At 26.7% G+C, this 18,409-nt stretch overlaps 2 protein-coding genes and 1 long non-coding RNA gene across 3 annotated transcripts; all 3 read right to left on the bottom strand.

Annotated features, from left to right (window-relative positions):
- Positions 1-503: 503 nt before the first annotated feature.
- LOC135931908 (acetylcholine receptor subunit beta-type lev-1-like) lies at positions 504-5,421 on the bottom strand. Its single transcript, XM_065469225.1, has 5 exons — positions 5,298-5,421; positions 4,127-4,266; positions 3,057-3,101; positions 1,363-1,475; positions 504-1,070 (listed from the first exon to the last, which is right to left on the bottom strand). Exons 1-5 carry the CDS (start codon positions 5,347-5,349, stop codon positions 626-628), a joined length of 795 nt encoding a protein of 264 aa, XP_065325297.1. The 5' UTR covers positions 5,350-5,421; the 3' UTR covers positions 504-625.
- A 2,381-nt stretch (positions 5,422-7,802) lies between these two features.
- LOC135932074 (uncharacterized) lies at positions 7,803-8,547 on the bottom strand. Its single transcript, XR_010573276.1, has 3 exons — positions 8,374-8,547; positions 8,128-8,331; positions 7,803-8,042 (listed from the first exon to the last, which is right to left on the bottom strand). It is a non-coding gene; the product is annotated as an uncharacterized LOC135932074 (long non-coding RNA).
- Positions 8,548-13,324: 4,777 nt separating this feature from the next.
- LOC135931937 (acetylcholine receptor subunit alpha-like 2) lies at positions 13,325-18,133 on the bottom strand. The gene is made up of 5 exons (XM_065469257.1): positions 18,027-18,133; positions 16,849-16,988; positions 15,774-15,818; positions 14,081-14,193; positions 13,325-13,787 (listed from the first exon to the last, which is right to left on the bottom strand). The coding sequence occupies exons 1-5, from the start codon at positions 18,076-18,078 to the stop codon at positions 13,343-13,345; spliced, it is 795 nt and encodes a 264-aa protein (XP_065325329.1). The 5' UTR covers positions 18,079-18,133; the 3' UTR covers positions 13,325-13,342.
- Positions 18,134-18,409: the final 276 nt, after the last annotated feature.

Here is an 18,409-nt window from a genome sequence, read left to right as displayed (position 1 = left end):
CAGCCAGTTTCCCCTCTAATTATTTTTTCACGTTTTTGTCTGTCCTGAGCATTAAATTTTGTAAGATTCATTTTCCTTATATCCGCCTCTATCTCCTTTAACGTCATCTTAGGCCTTCCACGAAGCTTGGTTATGTTTTGTCTTACGTTCCACGTGCCCAAACTAAATAAGTCAATTTCTTTTCATTACCATTCTATTCAAATATATTCCAATCCTTATATTTACTAGCAGTTCCTTGCTAGTTTTTCTATACCACACACATACATCTAATAACTCTCATCTCTGTTCTTTTCAATTTGGCTTTGTGTGCCACTTTCATTTCCATGTTTAGGCCGCCTTACAAAACAACTCCTCACACAGCTTACGTAAACTTTCCCCTTTAACTTCATGTTTTTTATTGGTTAAAATAGACCACTAACTTCTTCTATTTTCTCTCTCTCTTTCTTTCTTTCTTTCTTTCTTTCTTTCTTTCTTTCCATTTCTATCTTTCCATAAAAGCTATATTTTGAAAATTCTTCAAATTTTTAATTTATTTACTATATTTGAAACGTAATTTATATAGTATAAAAAATAATTTAAAAAAATATATATTATATTAGAATGAAATAAAAAAAATAATTATTATTTAGTTTTCATCAAACATCTTTCGGAATTTCATAGCAAACGTTATAGAGGTATAAGAGGACTCAGGGCAACATGGGTAGGTAGTATTTTTTGCGAAGACTATATTATCCATCAATTCCCAATTCACGGTGGGGAAGTAGTAATTTATGTCAATTTTGTTATCACCTTCAAACAAATCTAAATGTAGCATACTGTTATCGAATACCCAAGAACCGTACCTTAAAAAGCACCAACGGATTAGCTCGTGACTACTCTGCTCAAAAAATGTTTCCGGGAACTCCTCTCTTTTATCCAACCAGTTAGATGAGATGTCAGGTGGATACGATTTGTTGAGTTGTGAAAGGCAATGGGTCTTAATTGTAACCGGAGGTACCCATAAAACATTCCCCGTATTTTCTATTATTGTGTATATATTTTTGGAGACCTTATCAGTTATTTCCTCTTTCCTTTTTTTGTTCACATATTTTTAACATGATTTTAAAATGGGTAGAGAAATAATATTATACAATGCTATATAATACATGAATAAATCTTACTGCTATAAAAAAATAAAAGCATTTAGTATCACACTTTTAAAACCATATTTGCAATTCGAACATAGGTGATTCCTATTTAAAAATTTTAAACTTAAAACTGAATGGGGTTTTAAACATATTTCTACCCTATTTTGTGGGGCGTGATTAATTAATTGATTATGTTAAAATCTTAAGCTAACTGTAAAATAAATAAGATTATTACCCAAAATATAATATAACATCCGGGTACCAGATATCTTCGTATCTAAAAGAAAGTATTTTTTGTATATTTTCGTGCTTTGCAGGATCCCATTTCAATCTTGGATCATTCCATGACTTTTATTTTAAATATATATGGATTGAAATTTTTAAAAAAAACATGGCCTATTTGTAAAATATTCCTAAACATTTGATATAAAATTGCAAAAGAAAATATATCTTAAAATTACCGCCTTTTGACGTAGTCAACCAGTTTTTAATGTAAATTTCAATCAGAATTATTTTAGAAATAGTTTCGTATATGCTGGAACCTTTAAAAAACTTCATCAATATGCATGGGACATTTATTATTCAATAAATAATTTTAGTTTTATGAAATAACTTCTGAAATTTGATTAGGATAATGTTCATTTCATTACACCCTCCCCACTAGTGTTGTTAAAAAACCCGATTTGGGTCGATTTTTCAAAACGGCTCGATTAAGATTTTAGCTAAACTAATATTATGTAAGCATCGAGATTTGAGAAATAGATGTCCAAGCATTTCTGCCACCTATGTGCAAAATCTTTAGAAATGTTATTTTAGTTATAATCTTAATGGGGTCGTTTTTTAGATCGACCCAAATCGGGCTTTTTAACAATACTACTCCCTACATTTACACGAATTCATAGATACATTATGATTTTCGTAAAGTGTGGGTATGGGAGGAGGGGGTTGGGTGTAATTATCACTAAATATTTTTATCTTCAAAGAACTTTGGCCGGATATGTTTTAAGTTTGGTTTTACAATTATTTAAAACAAATCTTTTGAATAAAACGTAAACGATTTATTGATTGTAATCTCTTAAAAGAGGAGATCTCCGTTAATTTGAGATATATATTTTGCCAAAATTTTTTAAAAAGTTAGAAATAAGTTTTGGGGTAAAATATCTGAAAGGTCGTGGTTCATTCTATTTGGTGTCCTTTATGCTGTAAGGATCGAATTAATGTTTGAGCTAGAGGGAATCTGGGAGACACAAATAAAATTCAAAAAAGGTGTTTACCTTAAAGAACAGTTTGTAAGTCCATCTGGTCTTTTCATATCAGACAGGAATAGCGGGTTTTAGGAGATTGGGGTACTTGGCCAACCCTAATTTATTAGAGATTATAGAATTAATAGCTTTATGGAAACTAAACCGTCCTTTAAGGTTAATAATATAAGTTGAAATGACAATACTTTACTAGGTAAAATTATTCACATCTAAGGGGGGTTAGCAAATTTAAAAACTATTCTTCATAGATCCAGATATTTCCAATTTTTTATAGGTCTAGAGCTTTGAGTTCATTTGTTTTTCTTTAATAAAACAAAATATTTCCTCGGAAATATCGAAATGGGATTCATTATTATAAAACACCTCGCAGTTATCAATATTTTTAAATATTCAATATGTTATTAACTTTTTCCTGTTTATAAAATATTTTTCCATATTTGTACTGATAAATTTTATTAATTTGTGTTGCACTTATATTCACGGTTTTGAACTGGACCCGAACCAGAATCCCTTTTAAAAAAATATCTAACCGAATCCGAAAAATCTTTCGAACACGGTTTCAAACGGGTCTTTTAAAATTTTTAAAAGGGAGTTGAGGAATAAATAATTATAACTTTTTATATTCCAAGCAAGTAAATCCATAAATTAAATATAATTTTTTTTTTACCATCTTCACATAAAACGTGGCGTGAAATTCGTTAGTTTTTGGACACTTGATTGATAAAAATTATGGATAGAAATATAAAATAAATTAGAAAAATGATTATTTAACAAATATTTTTTCTAATCTTCCCCGAAATATCTTGATATTATAGCCTTGCGTTCTAGTAAGAGTTCCTGTACTGAAAAATATATTTATATCTGTCTGTACAAGAACATCAGCCAAATGCTTACACGTAGACAATTAGTGTTGTTAAATTACCTAGCTTTTTAGTCAACTATATAAAACAGCGTTGCCATGTTTTTAATCAAAAATATTCCAATCAATCTTCAAATTGAGAGTCAACTTAGAGGCTATTAATTTAATTTTTAAGTCTAAAGGCTTGGCTAAACCACAATTGAGATGGTTAAAGTTAGGGAATTTAACAACACTATGAAACATTTAAGATTTGTTCTGAAATGTTCCGATTAATTTTATTATAAGATACTCATCCTATCATATTTATATCAATTTATAACGCTTATATATTAAAAAGAAGTATATTTTATGGACACCATTTGATTGTATACTCATTGAAAATATTTATCAAATTGACATTTTATATTGTGATATAAGACGAAAAGCCTATAAATAACCTTCTTATATAAACAAATAAGAAATAATTTGATTCACACTTCGACTTCAACCCACAAATTTTTAAAACTCTAGTTAATCAAAAGAGGATTCCTCTCCGTTCCTCACCGTTTAAGAAGATATCCGAAATATTGTTTCGTAACTTGCTCTTAGAAATATCTAGTGTTGTTAAGAGGCTCCTATTGAGCCGAGATTATTTAAAACTGCTAACTCAATTTTTTAGCCATAAAAATATTGCCTAAGTTTCGAGATTTCGATAATACATGTCTAGAACCTTTGTTTTATCTATAGGTTTGCGTAATATTTTTCTGGATAAAATATTGAGTTTTTGCCGTTTAATCAGCTCAAATCGAGCCGTTTTAACAAAACTAATTATATCTACCAAAATTCTTAATATTTTGTTAACATTGTTTAAATTCAAATAATGACTTAAATGAATTAACCAATTTATCCATGTAAATCAATGACAAGCCAAGCTTGACGTCAACCGGCTTGTCGTGTTCTTCTATGGGTATCACGTTTTTGTCATAATCTTTCAAGAGGGATTTTTTCAGATTAGTTTCAGCTTGATACTGAACACACTCTGAAATTATTTTATATTTTTAAATAAGTTAGTAATAATTCTTATTATAACTTACTTATTTATCATAATAAAGTTTATTATATTTAAAATTTCCGTTGATAATGAATACAAATTTGTATATCGTCGAAGCAAACTAAGAATTTTAGAAATGTGTTTTTATTTAGTATTTATAGGTTTATTAATTTTTATCCTTTTTCTGGTAGTAAGCTCCTTCCATTCTCTCCACTTTATTACTCATGCAATCTCTTTTTTATCATTTCTGATATCCCCCACCGGGGTTTCTTATGATTCCATGAGTATCATTATCTAGGCCACTGTATCTTGATATCACACCGAAGAATATGTATATTATATTTTAAGGCTCTTATCCTCAATCCTAATAGAAATGCCTTATTTTATCATTATTTAAAATTTCCATTACCTCATTATCTTAAAATTTAGGATATATGTTTAATAATTCGGTTAATATTAATGATTGATGGATGTTTATTCATTTTATAAAGGAATAATTTTTATATTTTTATTAAATTTTGAAAATATCAAATCGGTTTTTGATTCTCCTAAAAAATTTAGAAAAAAAAGAAAAATGGACGTTTGCAATGAGATCGACGGTAAGTAGTAAATTTGGAATCTAAAGGGATTCGAAATCTTCCCCATATCATTTATTAAAAAAAATTTTTTTAACTTGATCTGAACAAAAAATTATTTTAACGACGAACCCACACCTTAAATTTCCAACAATTTTGTGGTGAACTTAAACTACTCTAATGTTTGTATAGATTTTTTATATAAATTTAAAATAAACCACATTGCTTGTGGAGGAATAACATCCGAGTAATTCTAAAAATTTAAGAATTATTCTCGCCTTGGTAAATTAAATAATTTGTACATTGTGAATTCCATATCCAAAATACCACATTAATTCTTAATTTTAGTAATAAAAGTGTAAAACTCTGGTTATTTATCGATTCTAATTATATATTTACTTATTCTTCTCTATTTAAAAAAAAATATATAAAAAATTAACTCACCATGCAGGTTTATACTGATTCCCAACAGAATCAAACATTTTGTCCACAACATTTTATGCGCTAAGAAGAAAAAATAGAAGAAGTTAAAAAAAATATTTTTTTTTTTAAAAAAAAATTTGAAAAAGAAAAATATTTCAAAAATGATATCTTATCTATAATTATCATAACCAAGATCAAATTTTTTTATAAAAACAAAATTTGCTTTGGTTCGAAAAACATATGTATTTTTGATACATTTGGAAATAGTTATAATTAAAATTAATATAATAATTTTGACCGACTTGAACCTCCTTTTTGAACTCAAAGATAAGGAAAAAAAGAAAAGAAAATAAGGAAAAAAAGATAAAGAAAGGAAAAGAAAAAGGATTATAAAAGAAAATAAAGGAAATACAAATTAGAACTATAGAGTGTAATGTACTATATTAAGAAATGGACTATTTATCTAGAAAATTACGTGATTGGATGATTTCGACTCTTCGTTTGCATTCCTGACACTACAGAGATTACCATCGAGAAAAAGAAAAGTGTCAATCAAAAAAAGGAAAAGTCCCAGAGGATTAGGAAAAAGTTCTAACTAAAAAGGTAAAGTGACAAACAAAAACGAAAAATCCAATCAAAAAATGAAAAAGTGTCAATCAAAAGAGATAAAATCCCAAAGACTTAGGGAAAGAGTCCGAACAAAAATGAAAAAGTGTCAAATCGAATCAAAAAAGGAAAGGGGTCAATTAAAAAAGGAAAAGTGTCAATCAAAAAAGGAAAAGGGGCAATTATAAAAGGAAAAGTGTCAATCAAAAAAGGAAAATGTTTATTTTTTTAAAAAAAATTATGTTTTTTTCTTGTCAATTTTTCTTTAAATTTTTATTTTTTCTTCCTATTTTATTTCTAACTTTTTGCAATCTCTTTAGCTCATTTTTAATTTTAATTTTTCTTAATCTTTTCTCAAATTTTTTTTCTCTCATTTTTTATCGTTCTTTATTTGTCTTTCAAAAAATTATTTATTTTTAATTTTCGCTTAATTTTTATTTCTCATTGGCACATAAAAAAATTTTTTTATTAATATTTCTGCGTGTCAAATTATTTCACTAAAATTGCTGAATTGAATTAATCTTTTTGGTCATCTCATTCTTATGAATCAGTTTAATCACGTAAATTAGAGATTTTAAAATAAACATAATATTTAAAATTAATTACAAATTTGAATATTAAATAAATATCTTTGCTCTATGTTTCTATTGAAATGTATAATTTGTTATATATATATATATATATCTATTTGGGGAGAGTTTCATGATAAGTGTCATTTTTTGTGGTAATTTATCGAGTCATCATTATCACGAAAATTGAATATTTTATCTTTGGAGTATATTATTAATAAATTTATATTTATTTGTCAAAATGTGCAAGATGTGAAAAACATTAAAAAAAGAGTAAAATCATTGTTAAATTTTTTTTTTCAAATTGTAAAATGGTTTTTGAAATTGAATAAAGAAGATTTTGACGTAAGAAAATAAAATATTATTACATACTATAAGAAAACATATTAACCCTGGAATCATATAAAATAATCGTTTATGTATATTTCTATTTATTGAATATATTTAAAAATTTCAAGTTGTGAACTTAAGTTCTTAAAATATTCGTCCTCTAGTCGACTAGAGGACGAATATTTCAGATATATTATTATTTTAAGATAGTTTTTGTATTTACTACTTTCGACTTCCAACTTGAGTCGTGACTCGTGAATATAATTAAATAATTGAGTCGACTAGAGGACCAATAGTTCTATGAACTTGAGTTGACTAGAGGACGAATATTTGAAATTAGTTATTATTATTTAAGATATTTGTTGTTATTTACTTTTTACTTTAGACCTCCAACTTGAGTTGTGAATACAAAATATATAGTTATCGAATAGAGGACGAATAGTTCTCTGAACTTGAGTCGTCAATTTAAGTCGATTAGAGGACGAATATTTCAAATTAATTATTATTTATTAAATATTTTTTCTGCTTTTTAAATTTTTTTACTTTAGACTTCTAATTTGAATTGTGAAAACTGAAAAGAATTATATAAATGAGTCGGTCGACTATATGATGAATATTCCAAATTAGTTATTATGAAAATATTTTTTGTTTTTTATATTTTATTACTTTAGACTTCCAACTTGAGTCTTGACGTGAATAAGAATTATATATTTGAAGTTGAGTCGACTAGAGGAAGAAAAGTTCTATGAACATGAGTCGACTAGAGGACGAATATTTTTAATATTATTAATTAAGATATTTTTTGGTTTTACATTTTTTACTTTAGACTTACAGTTGAGTCGTGAATACATATATAGTTGAGTAGATTAGAGGACGAATAGTTCAAATTATTTGTTATTATTTAAGATTCTATTATTTACATTTTTGTACTTAAAAAACTTGAGTCGTCAATTTGTGTCGACTAGAGGACAAATATTTTAAATTAATTATTAAGATATTTGATCTGTTATTTACATTTTATTACTTAAGACTTCCAACTTGAATTATGAATACCAATTATTAACTTCATTAACTTATTCCTCATTTTACTTGATCAAATAAATTCTTATTTAAACAAATCTTTGTCCTTTTTCCCAAGTTTATCATACTTGCTATAACCATCTTTATTATGTATATATCTTGAGGGTGGTTGATCAGATGCATAGGAGACATCTTCTTTCTTCTCAGCTTCCTCAAGCAATTTTTTAAATTTTTCCAATGACTAAATTTTTAAAAATTAGGGGATAGATTATATATATATAAAAATAGTTAAATATTGGTATCCTTAATCATTAAAAAATACCCACTCCCAATCTCTCTGCTATAATTTCTTGTAGAGGTCTTCCTGTGTCAACTGATTGTTCTTTTGCTCTTTTAAATGATTTCCTTAGCCAACTTGCACCTCCATCCCCAATAATTATTGATGGTGTAGAATTTGTTTTGTTAGAAATATCTACTTTATTGCATGGGTTTTTAAAATATGGATTTAATTCTCTTGATTGTCTTACTTTCTACAATTTACAGTTAACTAAATTAATAAATTGTATTAATACTTCTATCTCCTCATCTTTAAGTTTTTTTTTGTCAGATCTATCTTGCTTATTATCTAAAGTTGAATATCTTCCAATCAAACTTGAAAAACAATCCTCATCATAGTCTTTAGGTGATGATTTATCCTGGATTACAACATTAGTATCTTCTTTTTCAACCCAAACTTCCTCATAATCCTACATTTGATTTTATTAAAAAAATTATTTTATATCTTACATTCATCATTGAACCAACTTTGCACAAAAATATAATGACATTGTTACATGTCATATCTAACTGCCAGATTATTAAGTTTCTGTATTTCGACTATATTAGCTTATAAAGGTTTTTCGTATGGATGATGGTGTAGTGGATGATATTTGGGTGGCATTTTAATATAAATTATTAATTTAAAAAAACCGGTCAAAATTATAACCAAAATAACATTATGTAAGCTATAAAATTTTGCTAGCTGGCAGAAATGCTTGGACATCTATTGGCAAGTCTTAATCGGGCCGTTTTGAAAAATCACCTGACTCGATCTTTTTAACAACACAACTTATTATAAATTTTATGAGCAGATTGTTATACATAAATAACTAAAATTTGTTGCCAAAATAAATGTGCTGTATAACTCACACAACTGGAACCTTTCTTTAAAATGCCAATGTTGAATAGCCCGATTCAGGTTGATGTTTAAAAACGAGTCGATATAAATTTTACTAAAATAATGTTATATAAGCATCGAGATTTAATAAATAGAGATCCAAATTTTTCTGCCATTTATGAGCAAAATCTCTATGTTTAGATAATATTATTTTGGCTAAAATCTTATTCGGTCAGTTTTTAAAATCAATCCAAATCAGTTTTTTTACAAAACTTTTTTATATTATAAAACTCGATTTCAATAATTCTATTAAGAATATTCTTAGACATATCCGCTTTCACTAAATCAACTGCTTATTGCTAATATCTCTAAAATTTTATAATATTATTCACTTAAAACAATGTATAAAACAGGTGATCTCATTGGCCAGGAATCTATTTATTTAAGGAATTAGAAATATATTTTGAATATAATTTATATAGGCAATGTTATTAGAGTTTCAATATTTTTCGATTATTATGTTATCATAACCTTCTATCTAAGATATTAGAAATGCCCATTATTATCAAATTAGTGTAGGTCTTATTCTTAAATCAAAATTTAATTATCCCTCTCTAACTTTTTTCATACAATAAAAGTATATTTTAAAATTAACTCGCTTAAGACCACTTTAATTATCTCATATAGTATGATTAAAAAGCCCATTTGTGTTGATTTTTTAAAATGACCCGATTAAGAATTTAGATATAACGATACTATGGTATAGAGATTTTTCAAATAGAAGTATAAGCATTTCTGACAGATATTAGCAAAATCCTTAGACTTACATAAACTTATGTTGGTTATAATCTTAATCAGACTGTTTTTTAAATTGATCCGAATCTGACATTTTAACAACACTAATTTCATATTTATTATATGTTGCATGTGCTATATTATATATTTAAATACTTAAATAATTTATATTTAAAGTTCAGTTAAACTATTATATATTTAAACACTTAAATAATTTATATTTAAAGTTCAGTGAAATTTATTTGTATATCTCAAGGCAACAAAATATATATATAAATGAATATGTATTTTTCTTTTTACATAGATATTTTTCATTTTAAAAACGACTTGTATTTTCTTTTTGAGTAAATATAAATAAAATACTAATTTACTATAACAACCATTCTAGATTAAATATTCAAGCCTTATAAATAAAATACCAATTTACTATAACAACCATTCTAGATCAAATATTCAAACTTATCTCTTCTCTTTCATCATTATACATATACATAAGATGGTTTAAATCCATAATACATTTATACCGCATATAATAAATAGACAGAGCGAGGGAAATATTAATAATGATATATCCCAACAAACTATATGAGTGTTCGGAAGTTTACCATCACCTGATATTATATTAATATCAAATATATATATATATATAATTGTAATTATAATAAATATAATATAAATATCACATGATAAATGATGTGGGTGTTAGGTAGTTAACCTAATCCAATATCATATCAAATTAAAAATATATATATATATATAATCATTATTACCATATCTAATTGAAGATTATAATAATTCATAATATATAGATAGTATATTTAAATATATTTCTACATTACTACATTTCCTCTTCATTAACTAAAAGGAAAGCTACATCTCCTAGTATATTATGCCGAATTGAGGTCCACCTCTAATCAAAATAAATTTTTATTAGTAATTTATTAATAAATGTCATACAATATTACAGGCCAAAATATTTTCCGTCCTATTTGACATAATTATTTTAAAAAATATTTAGGGACATAAAATCAAAAAATCAAGTATAAATATAATTTTAAGGAAATATTTAGACATTTAAAGAATCACATTTTTTTAATAAAAAAATGATTATGAAAGATTTAAATTAAATATTGGTATTCATATTTTCCTTAAAGATTGTAGTAAATATTTCAAAATATTTATCATCTAATATAATCACTAACCCTCATCTTGTTGCATAGCCTTAAGCTAGCTGTTACCGTGGTCCACGAGCTTTATATCAATCCTTAACCTGAACAGCGTAGTTTGGTAAATACAAAGAGAAACATTGGCTTCTTCACTCCACTCAGCAGCCCTAAGTTTCTTTTAAATTTTATCAATTGTAGCGGGTTTGGTGCCTAGTAAAATGACTATTAAATCTGATATAATATAAACACTAACACTTATTTTATTTGTATAACTTCAAGTTAGAACGCGCTTAAGAACATGATATCAATCCTATCTTTAACCGCATAGTTTCATAAAAAGTAAAAGAAACTTATTACCTGCTTCGCGCTCTTAGCGCTGCTCAGTCCTAAGGATATTTAGAATTCTAATAGAGTGGGTTTGATGTCTAATAAAATAGGTATTTCTTGGCTTCTAATATAAACACTATTGTTACAACTATAATATTAATAACATCTCAAATGTCACAAAATATCTTCTAATCATTTAATCTTAAATAGATTTTTTAAAATATATTTTATACATATATAAAATATTTTTTAGATAAATATTTAAAGCTTAGTTACATAGTGCTTATAAGTTGGACGTTTGCAATTTATATTTTCATTCAAAAGAATTAAAATATACGCAGCCAGTTAACACGACATTTTTGTTTCTCGTATAAGAAAAATTAATGAAACTCTGATTTTTTAAACATGTTTTCATAAAATTTTAATAAATTATTTGTATGGGAAATCAAAATGAGGTATCGCCAGCGATATACATTTACATGAATGAGTCGTCAGTGATATTGTCACTACCCCTCCAAAACAGGGATGACACTAGCCTCTACTATATCAGGGGACTCAAAAAAATTTGTTAAAATTATTTTTAAAATTATCTTATTTTTAAGCTAACTTACTTATTTTTTTTAGTAGAATAAAATAAAATTTCAAAATTTTGAGGAGGCTCTTCAAATTTTTGGGACTTGAGTCCTTGCCTTCTCCCTAGTAACGCTACTCTTCCAAAAAAGGAAGACAGCCTGTCTGGCCCTGGGAAAAATTTTAGCTCACTTTCTAAATATAAATTACTAATTGCTATATATTATATATTATTTATTTTAAATTGATTGCACTTATAAAAAAAAATCATTATAAATTATATAACAATAAAAAATAAAATATTATCTCTAATAAAAATTCAAATTATTCACAGAAATATGTAAAAAATTATTAATATTCTTAAAAATAAAAACAACCTTCTACATGATATCACGACACAATTTTGAATAAATGTATTTTTGTGTCCCTTATAGAAGTACATAATTTTTTTTAGCTGTTTAGATAAATAACGAAGCTTCTCAAATTTTTTTCAAACTATATGTTTAGACTGTAGGTTATAACGGCTGGAGGATTATTTTAATAAATAATTAATCAATAGAAGAAAATAATTATTATATGACCAGATTAATCGACATATCTCGTTCTAACTATTATTTGAACGATTAAATAATACTAAAGTATACCCTTAGATAAAGTTTTCGAACCTAAAGGCCAAAAAAATCAAGTTTTTTTAACCCATTCTCTGAATGGGTATAATGAATAGAGAGAATTATGGCCATTGAAGGAATTAATTAACGCAATATTTTAAAAAAATATCCCCAAAAGATATATCAGTTATAAATATGTTTTGGTGGTTTCCTTTCAGAAGATAGTTTTGGTTCTAAAAAGAAATAGCTCCTGTTCTGAGGCTTGGTATAAGTTGATCTTCTTCTCCTTTCAGTGGAAAAGTTTACGTAGGTCAGCCAGTTTCCCCTCTAATTATTTTTTCACATTTTTGTCTGTCCTGAGCATTAAATTTTGTAAGATTCATTTTCCTTATATCCGCCTCTATCTCCTTTAACGTCATCTTAGGCCTTCCACGAAGCTTGGTTATGTTTTGTCTTACGTTCCACGTGCCCAAACTAAATAAGTCAATTTCTTTTCATTACCATTCTATTCAAATATATTCCAATCCTTATCCTTACTAGCAGTTCCTTGCTAGTTTTTCTATACCACACACATACATCTAATAACTCTCATCTCTGTTCTTTTCAATTTGGCTTTGTGTGCCACTTTCATTTCCATGTTTAGGCCGCCTTAAACAAAACAACTCCTCACACAGCTTACGTAAACTTTCCCCTTTAACTTCATGTTTTTTATATGTTAAAATAGACCACTAACTTCTTCTATTTTCTCTCTCTCTCTCTTTCTTTCTTTCCATTTCTATCTTTCCATAAAAGCTATATTTTGAAAATTCTTCAAATTTTTAATTTATTTACTATATTTGAAACGTAATTTATATAGTATAAAAAATAATTTTAAAAAATATATATTATTTTAGAATGAAATAAAAAAAATAATTATTATTTAGTTTTCATCAAACATCTTTCGGAATTTCATAGCAAACGTTATAGAGGTATAAGGGGACTCAGGGCAACATGGGTAGGTAGTATTTTTTGCGAAGACTATATTATCTATCAATTCCCAATTCACGGTGGGGAAGTAGTAATTTATGTCAATTTTGTTATCACCTTCAAACAAATCTAAATGTAGCATACTGTTATCGAATACCCAAGAACCGTACCTTAAAAAGCACCAACGGATTAGCTCGTGACTACTCTGCTCAAAAAATGTTTCCGGGAACTCCTCTCTTTTATCCAACCAGTTAGATGGGATGTCAGGTGGATACGATTCGTTGAGTTGTGAAAGGCAATGGGTCTTAATTGTAACCGGAGGTACCCATAAAACATTCCCCGTATTTTCTATTATTGTGTATATATTTTCGGAGACCTTATCAGTTATTTCCTCTTTCCTTTTTTTTGTTCACATATTTTTAACATGATTTTAAAATGGGTAGAGAAATAATATTATACAATGCTATATAATACATGAATAAATCTTACTGCTATAAAAAAATAAAAGCATTTAGTATCACACTTTTAAAACCATATTTGCAATTCGAACATAGGTGATTCCTATTTAAAAATTTTAAACTTAAAACTGAATGGGGTTTTAAACATATTTCTACCCTATTTTGTGGGGCGTGATTAATTAATTGATTATGTTAAAATCTTAAGCTAACTGTAAAATAAATAAGATTATTACCCAAAATATAATATAACATCCGGGTACCAGATATCTTCGTATCTAAAAGAAAGTATTTTTTGTATATTTTCGTGCTTTGCAGGATCCCATTTCAATCTTGGATCATTCCATGACTTTTATTTTAAATATATATGGATTGAAATTTTTAAAAAAAACATGGCCTATTTGTAAAATATTCCTAAACATTTGATATAAAATTGCAAAAGAAAATATATCTTAAAATTACCGCCTTTTGACGTAGTCAACCAGTTTTTAATGTAAATTTCAATCAGAATTATTTTAGAAATAGTTTCGTATATGCTGGAACCTTTAAAAAACTTCATCTTTATGCATGGGACATTTATTATTCAATAAATAATTTTAGTTTTATGAAATAACTTCTGAAATTTGATTAGGATAATGTTCATTTCATTACACCCTCCCTACTAGTGTTGTTAAAAAGCCCGATTTGGGTCGATTTTTCAAAACGGCTCGATTAAGATTTTAGCTAAACTAATATTATGTAAGCATCGAGATTTGAGAAATAGATGTCCAAGCATTTCTGCCACCTATGTGCAAAATCTTTAGAAATGTTATTTTAGTTATAATCTTAATGGGGTCGTTTTTTAGATCGACCCAAATCGGGCTTTTTAACAATACTACTCCCTACATTTACACGAATTCATAGATACATTATGATTTTCGTAAAGTGTGGGTATGGGAGGAGGGGGTTGGGTGTAATTATCACTAAATATTTTTATCTTCAAAGAACTTTGGCCGGATATGTTTTAAGTTTGGTTTTACAATTATTTAAAACAAATCTTTTGAATAAAACGTAAACGATTTATTGATTGTAATCTCTTAAAAGAGGAGATCTCCGTTAATTTGAGATATATATTTTGCCAAAATTTTTTAAAAAGTTAGAAATAAGTTTTGGGGTAAAATATCTGAAAGGTCGTGGTTCATTCTATTTGGTGTCCTTTATGCTGTAAGGATCGAATTAATGTTTGAGCTAGAGGAAATCTGGGAGACACAAATAAAATTCAAAAAAGGTGTTTACCTTAAAGAACAGTTTGTAAGTCCATCTGGTCTTTTCATATCAGACAGGAATAGCGGGTTTTAGGAGATTGGGGTACTTGGCCAACCCTAATTTATTAGAGATTATAGAATTAATAGCTTTATGGAAATTAAACCGTCCTTTAAGGTTAAAAATATAAGTTGAAATGACAATACTTTACTAGGTAAAATTATTCACATCTAAGGGGGGTTAGCAAATTTAAAAACTATTCTTCATAGATCCAGATATTTCCAATTTTTTATAGGTCTAGAGCTTTGAGTTCATTTGTTTTTCTTTAATAAAACAAAATATTTCCTCGGAAATATCGAAATGGGATTCATTATTATAAAACACCTCGCAGTTATCAATATTTTTAAATATTCAATATGTTATTAACTTTTTCCTGTTTATAAAATATTTTTCCATATTTGTACTGATAAATTTTATTAATTTGTGTTGCACTTATATTCACGGTTTTGAACTGGACCCGAACCAGAATCCCTTTTAAAAAAATATCTAACCGAATCCGAAAAATCTTTCGAACACGGTTTCAAACGGGTCTTTTAAAATTTTTAAAAGGGAGTTGAGGAATAAATAATTATAACTTTTTATATTCCAAGCAAGTAAATCGATAAATTAAATATAATTTTTTTTTACCATCTTCACATAAAACGTGGCGTGAAATTCGTTAGTTTTTGGACACTTGATTGATAAAAATTATGGATAGAAATATAAAATAAAATAAATTAGAAAAATGATTATTTAACAAATATTTTTTCTAATCTTCCCCGAAATATCTTGATATTATAGCCTTGCGTTCTAGTAAGAGTTCCTGTACTGAAAAATATATTTATATCTGTCTGTACAAGAACATCAGCCAAATGCTTACACGTAGACAATTAGTGTTGTTAAATTACCTAGCTTTTTAGTCAACTATATAAAACAGCGTTGCCATGCTTTTAATCAAAAATATTCAAATCAATCTTCAAATTGAGATTCAACTTAGAGGCTATTAATTCAATTTTTAAGTCTAAAGGCTTGGCTAAACCACAATTGAGATGGTTAAAGTTAGGGAATTTAACAACACTATGAAACATTTAAGATTTGTTCTGAAATGTTCCGATTAATTTTATTATAAGATACTCATCCTATCATATTTATATCAATTTATAACGCTTATATATTAAAAAGAGGTATATTTTATGGACACCATTTGATTGTATACTCATTGAAAATATTTATCAAATTGACATTTTATATTGTGATATAAGACGAAAAGCCTATAAATAACCTTCTTATATAAACAAATAAGAAATAATTTGATTCAGCCTTCGACTTCAACCCACAAATTTTTAAAACTCTAGTTAATCAAAAGAGGATTCCTCTCCGTTCCTCACCGTTTAAGAAGATATCCGAAATATTGTTTCGTAACTTGCTCTTAGAAATATCTAGTGTTGTTAAGAGGCTCCTATTGAGCCGAGATTATTTAAAACTGCTAACTCAATTTTTTAGCCATAAAAATATTGCCTAAGTTTCGAGATTTCGATAATACATGTCTAGAACCTTTGTTTTATCTATAGGTTTGCGTAATATTTTTCTGGATAAAATATTGAGTTTTTGCCGTTTAAACAGCTCAAATCGAGCCGTTTTAACAAAACTAATTATATCTACCAAAATTCTTAATATTTTGTTAACATTGTTTAAATTCAAATAATGACTTAAATGAATTAACCAATTTATCCATGTGAATCAATGACAAGCCAAGCTTGACGTCAACCGGCTTGTCGTGTTCTTCTATGGGTATCACGTTTTTGTCATAATCTTTCAAGAGGGATTTTTTCAGATTAGTTTCAGCTTGATACTGAACACACTCTGAAATTATTTTATTTTTTTAAATAAGTTAGTAATAATTCTTATTATAACTTACTTATTTATCATAATAAAGTTTATTATATTTAAAATTTCCGTTGATAATGAATACAAATTTGTATATCGTCGAAGCAAACTAAGAATTTTAGAAATGTGTTTTTATTTAGTATTTATAGGTTTATTAATTTTTATCCTTTTTCTGGTAGTAAGCTCCTTCCATTCTCTCCACTTTATTACTCATGCAATCTCTTTTTTATCATTTCTGATATCCCCCACCGGGGTTTCTTATGATTCCATGAGTATCATTATCTAGGCCACTGTATCTTGATATCACACCGAAGAATATGTATATTATATTTTAAGGCTCTTATCCTCAATCCTAATAGAAATGCCTTATTTTATCATTATTTAAAATTTCCATTACCTCATTATCTTAAAATTTAGGATATATGTTTAATAATTCGGTTAATATTAATGATTGATGGATGTTTATTCATTTTATAAAGGAATAATTTTTATATTTTTATTAAATTTTGAAAATATCAAATCGGTTTTTGATTCTCCTAAAAAATTTAGAAAAAAAAGAAAAATGGACGTTTGCAATGAGATCGACGGTAAGTAGTAAATTTGGAATCTAAAGGGATTCGAAATCTTCCCCATATCATTTATTAAAAAAAAATTTTTTAACTTGATCTGAACAAAAAATTATTTTAACGCGTATAGACGAACCCACACCTTAAATTTCCAACAATTTTGTGGTGAACTTAAACTACTCTAATGTTTGTATAGATTTTTTATATAAATTTAAAATAAACCACATTGCTTGTGGAGGAATAACATCCGAGTAATTCTAAAAATTTAAGAATTATTCTCGCCTTGGTAAATTAAATAATTTGTACATTGTGAATTCCATATCCAAAATACCACATTAATTCTTAATTTTAGTAATAAAAGTGTAAAACTCTGGTTATTTATCGATTCTAATTATATATTTACTTATTCTTCTCTATTTAAAAAAAAATATATAAAAAATTAACTCACCATGCAGGTTTATACTGATTCCCAACAGAATCAAACATTTTGTCCACAACATTTTATGCGCTAAGAAGAAAAAATAGAAGAAGTTAAAAAAAATATATATTTTATAAAAAAAATTTGAAAAAGAAAAATATTTAAAAAATGATATCTTATCTATAATTATCATAACCAAGATCAAATTTTTTTATAAAAACAAAATTTGCTTTGGTTCAAAAAACTCATGTATTTTTTATACATTTGGAAATAGTTATAATTAAAATTAATATAATAATTTTGACCGACTTGAACCTCCTTTTTGAACTCAAAGATAAGGAAAAAAAGAAAAAAAAATAAGGAAAAAAAGATAAAGAAAGGAAAAGAAAAAGGATTATAAAAGAAAATAAAGG

The sequence above is a fragment of the Gordionus sp. m RMFG-2023 genome, chromosome 1 (genome assembly GCF_954871325.1).
Source record: "Gordionus sp. m RMFG-2023 chromosome 1, tfGorSpeb1-WG-v2, whole genome shotgun sequence".
NCBI classification, from domain to species: domain Eukaryota; kingdom Metazoa; phylum Nematomorpha; class Gordioida; order Chordodea; family Parachordodidae; genus Gordionus; species Gordionus sp. m RMFG-2023.
Note: the sequence above shows the minus strand (reverse complement) of the source record. Positions and strands in the feature narration are given on the sequence as shown.

What these genes read in the sequence shown, in the direction of transcription:
- LOC135931908 (XM_065469225.1), bottom strand. Translation starts at nt 5,349, where the DNA reads ATGTTGTGGACAAAATGTTTGATTCTGTTGGGAATCAGTATAAACCTG. An exon ending in CCACGTTTTATGTGAAGATG is followed by an intron (nt 1,476 to 3,056) that starts GTAAAAAAAAAA and finishes TTAAAATAAAAG; the next exon opens with TCATGGAATGATCCAAGATT. An exon ending in GATGTTATATTATATTTTGG is followed by an intron (nt 1,071 to 1,362) that starts GTAATAATCTTA and finishes GAACAAAAAAAG; the next exon opens with GAAAGAGGAAATAACTGATA.
- LOC135931937 (XM_065469257.1), bottom strand. Translation starts at nt 18,078, where the DNA reads ATGTTGTGGACAAAATGTTTGATTCTGTTGGGAATCAGTATAAACCTG. An exon ending in AATCAGTATAAACCTGCATG is followed by an intron (nt 16,989 to 18,026) that starts GTGAGTTAATTT and finishes AAATAATTTCAG; the next exon opens with AGTGTGTTCAGTATCAAGCT. An exon ending in CCACGTTTTATGTGAAGATG is followed by an intron (nt 14,194 to 15,773) that starts GTAAAAAAAAAT and finishes TTAAAATAAAAG; the next exon opens with TCATGGAATGATCCAAGATT.